This window comes from Etheostoma spectabile, chromosome 14 (assembly GCF_008692095.1).
Source record: "Etheostoma spectabile isolate EspeVRDwgs_2016 chromosome 14, UIUC_Espe_1.0, whole genome shotgun sequence".
NCBI lineage: Eukaryota > Metazoa > Chordata > Actinopteri > Perciformes > Percidae > Etheostoma > Etheostoma spectabile.
Window position 1 is genome coordinate 24,448,170 of NC_045746.1, and position 543 is coordinate 24,448,712.

Genomic DNA, 543 nt, shown 5'->3' on the forward strand with positions numbered 1-543 from the left:
AAATCTCTATTATGTAAGCACAGATAATATAACAGTATATAAGTCGGTCGTTTGTATTCGGTTAAACAGTGACTTGATTACGTTTTTAATTTAAGGCCCATCCAAAACTGGAATCCTGGCACCGTGCCTGGTGTTGTCCGACACCTTTTACCATATGTTTTGAAAGGTGCTTTATTAATAATGTCTACTTAGTTACATGTAGTTGTCTTCTGCAGGGCAGCTCGGTGCTGGAGGAGAGAAACGGCCCGCTGCCTCCTTCAAAGCCTCAGGAGCCCTCCTCCAACCACACCGCTCCTGTTCCTGGTGAGCTGAAAGGACTTCATGTTCCTGAGACCTTTTTTTTTTTAAATTTATATCGCTCAGTGTGTAATAGTTATACATTATCTCTGCTCTAGCTGCTTCTGGGGAAAAGAATAGATGGAATTACTGTACTCTTAATAGGAAGTGATAAATGCATGAACAACTTTTTCCCGGTTAGATTCAAGATTCAAAGTCCTTCAGGGGGAAATTCAAGCTGTTGTAGCAGCAAGGGAAGGTGGGGGG

At 42.2% G+C, this 543-nt stretch overlaps 1 protein-coding gene across 1 annotated transcript in view; it reads left to right on the forward strand.

Moving 5' to 3' along the window:
• LOC116702047 (chloride channel protein 1) overlaps positions 1-543 on the forward strand; it is a 51,834-nt gene that overhangs the window by 41,016 nt on the left and 10,275 nt on the right. Inside the window, exon 22 of the mRNA XM_032536102.1 lies at positions 216-303. Coding sequence (XP_032391993.1) covers positions 216-303 — 88 coding nt within the window. The remainder of the gene's footprint in view (positions 1-215; positions 304-543) is intronic.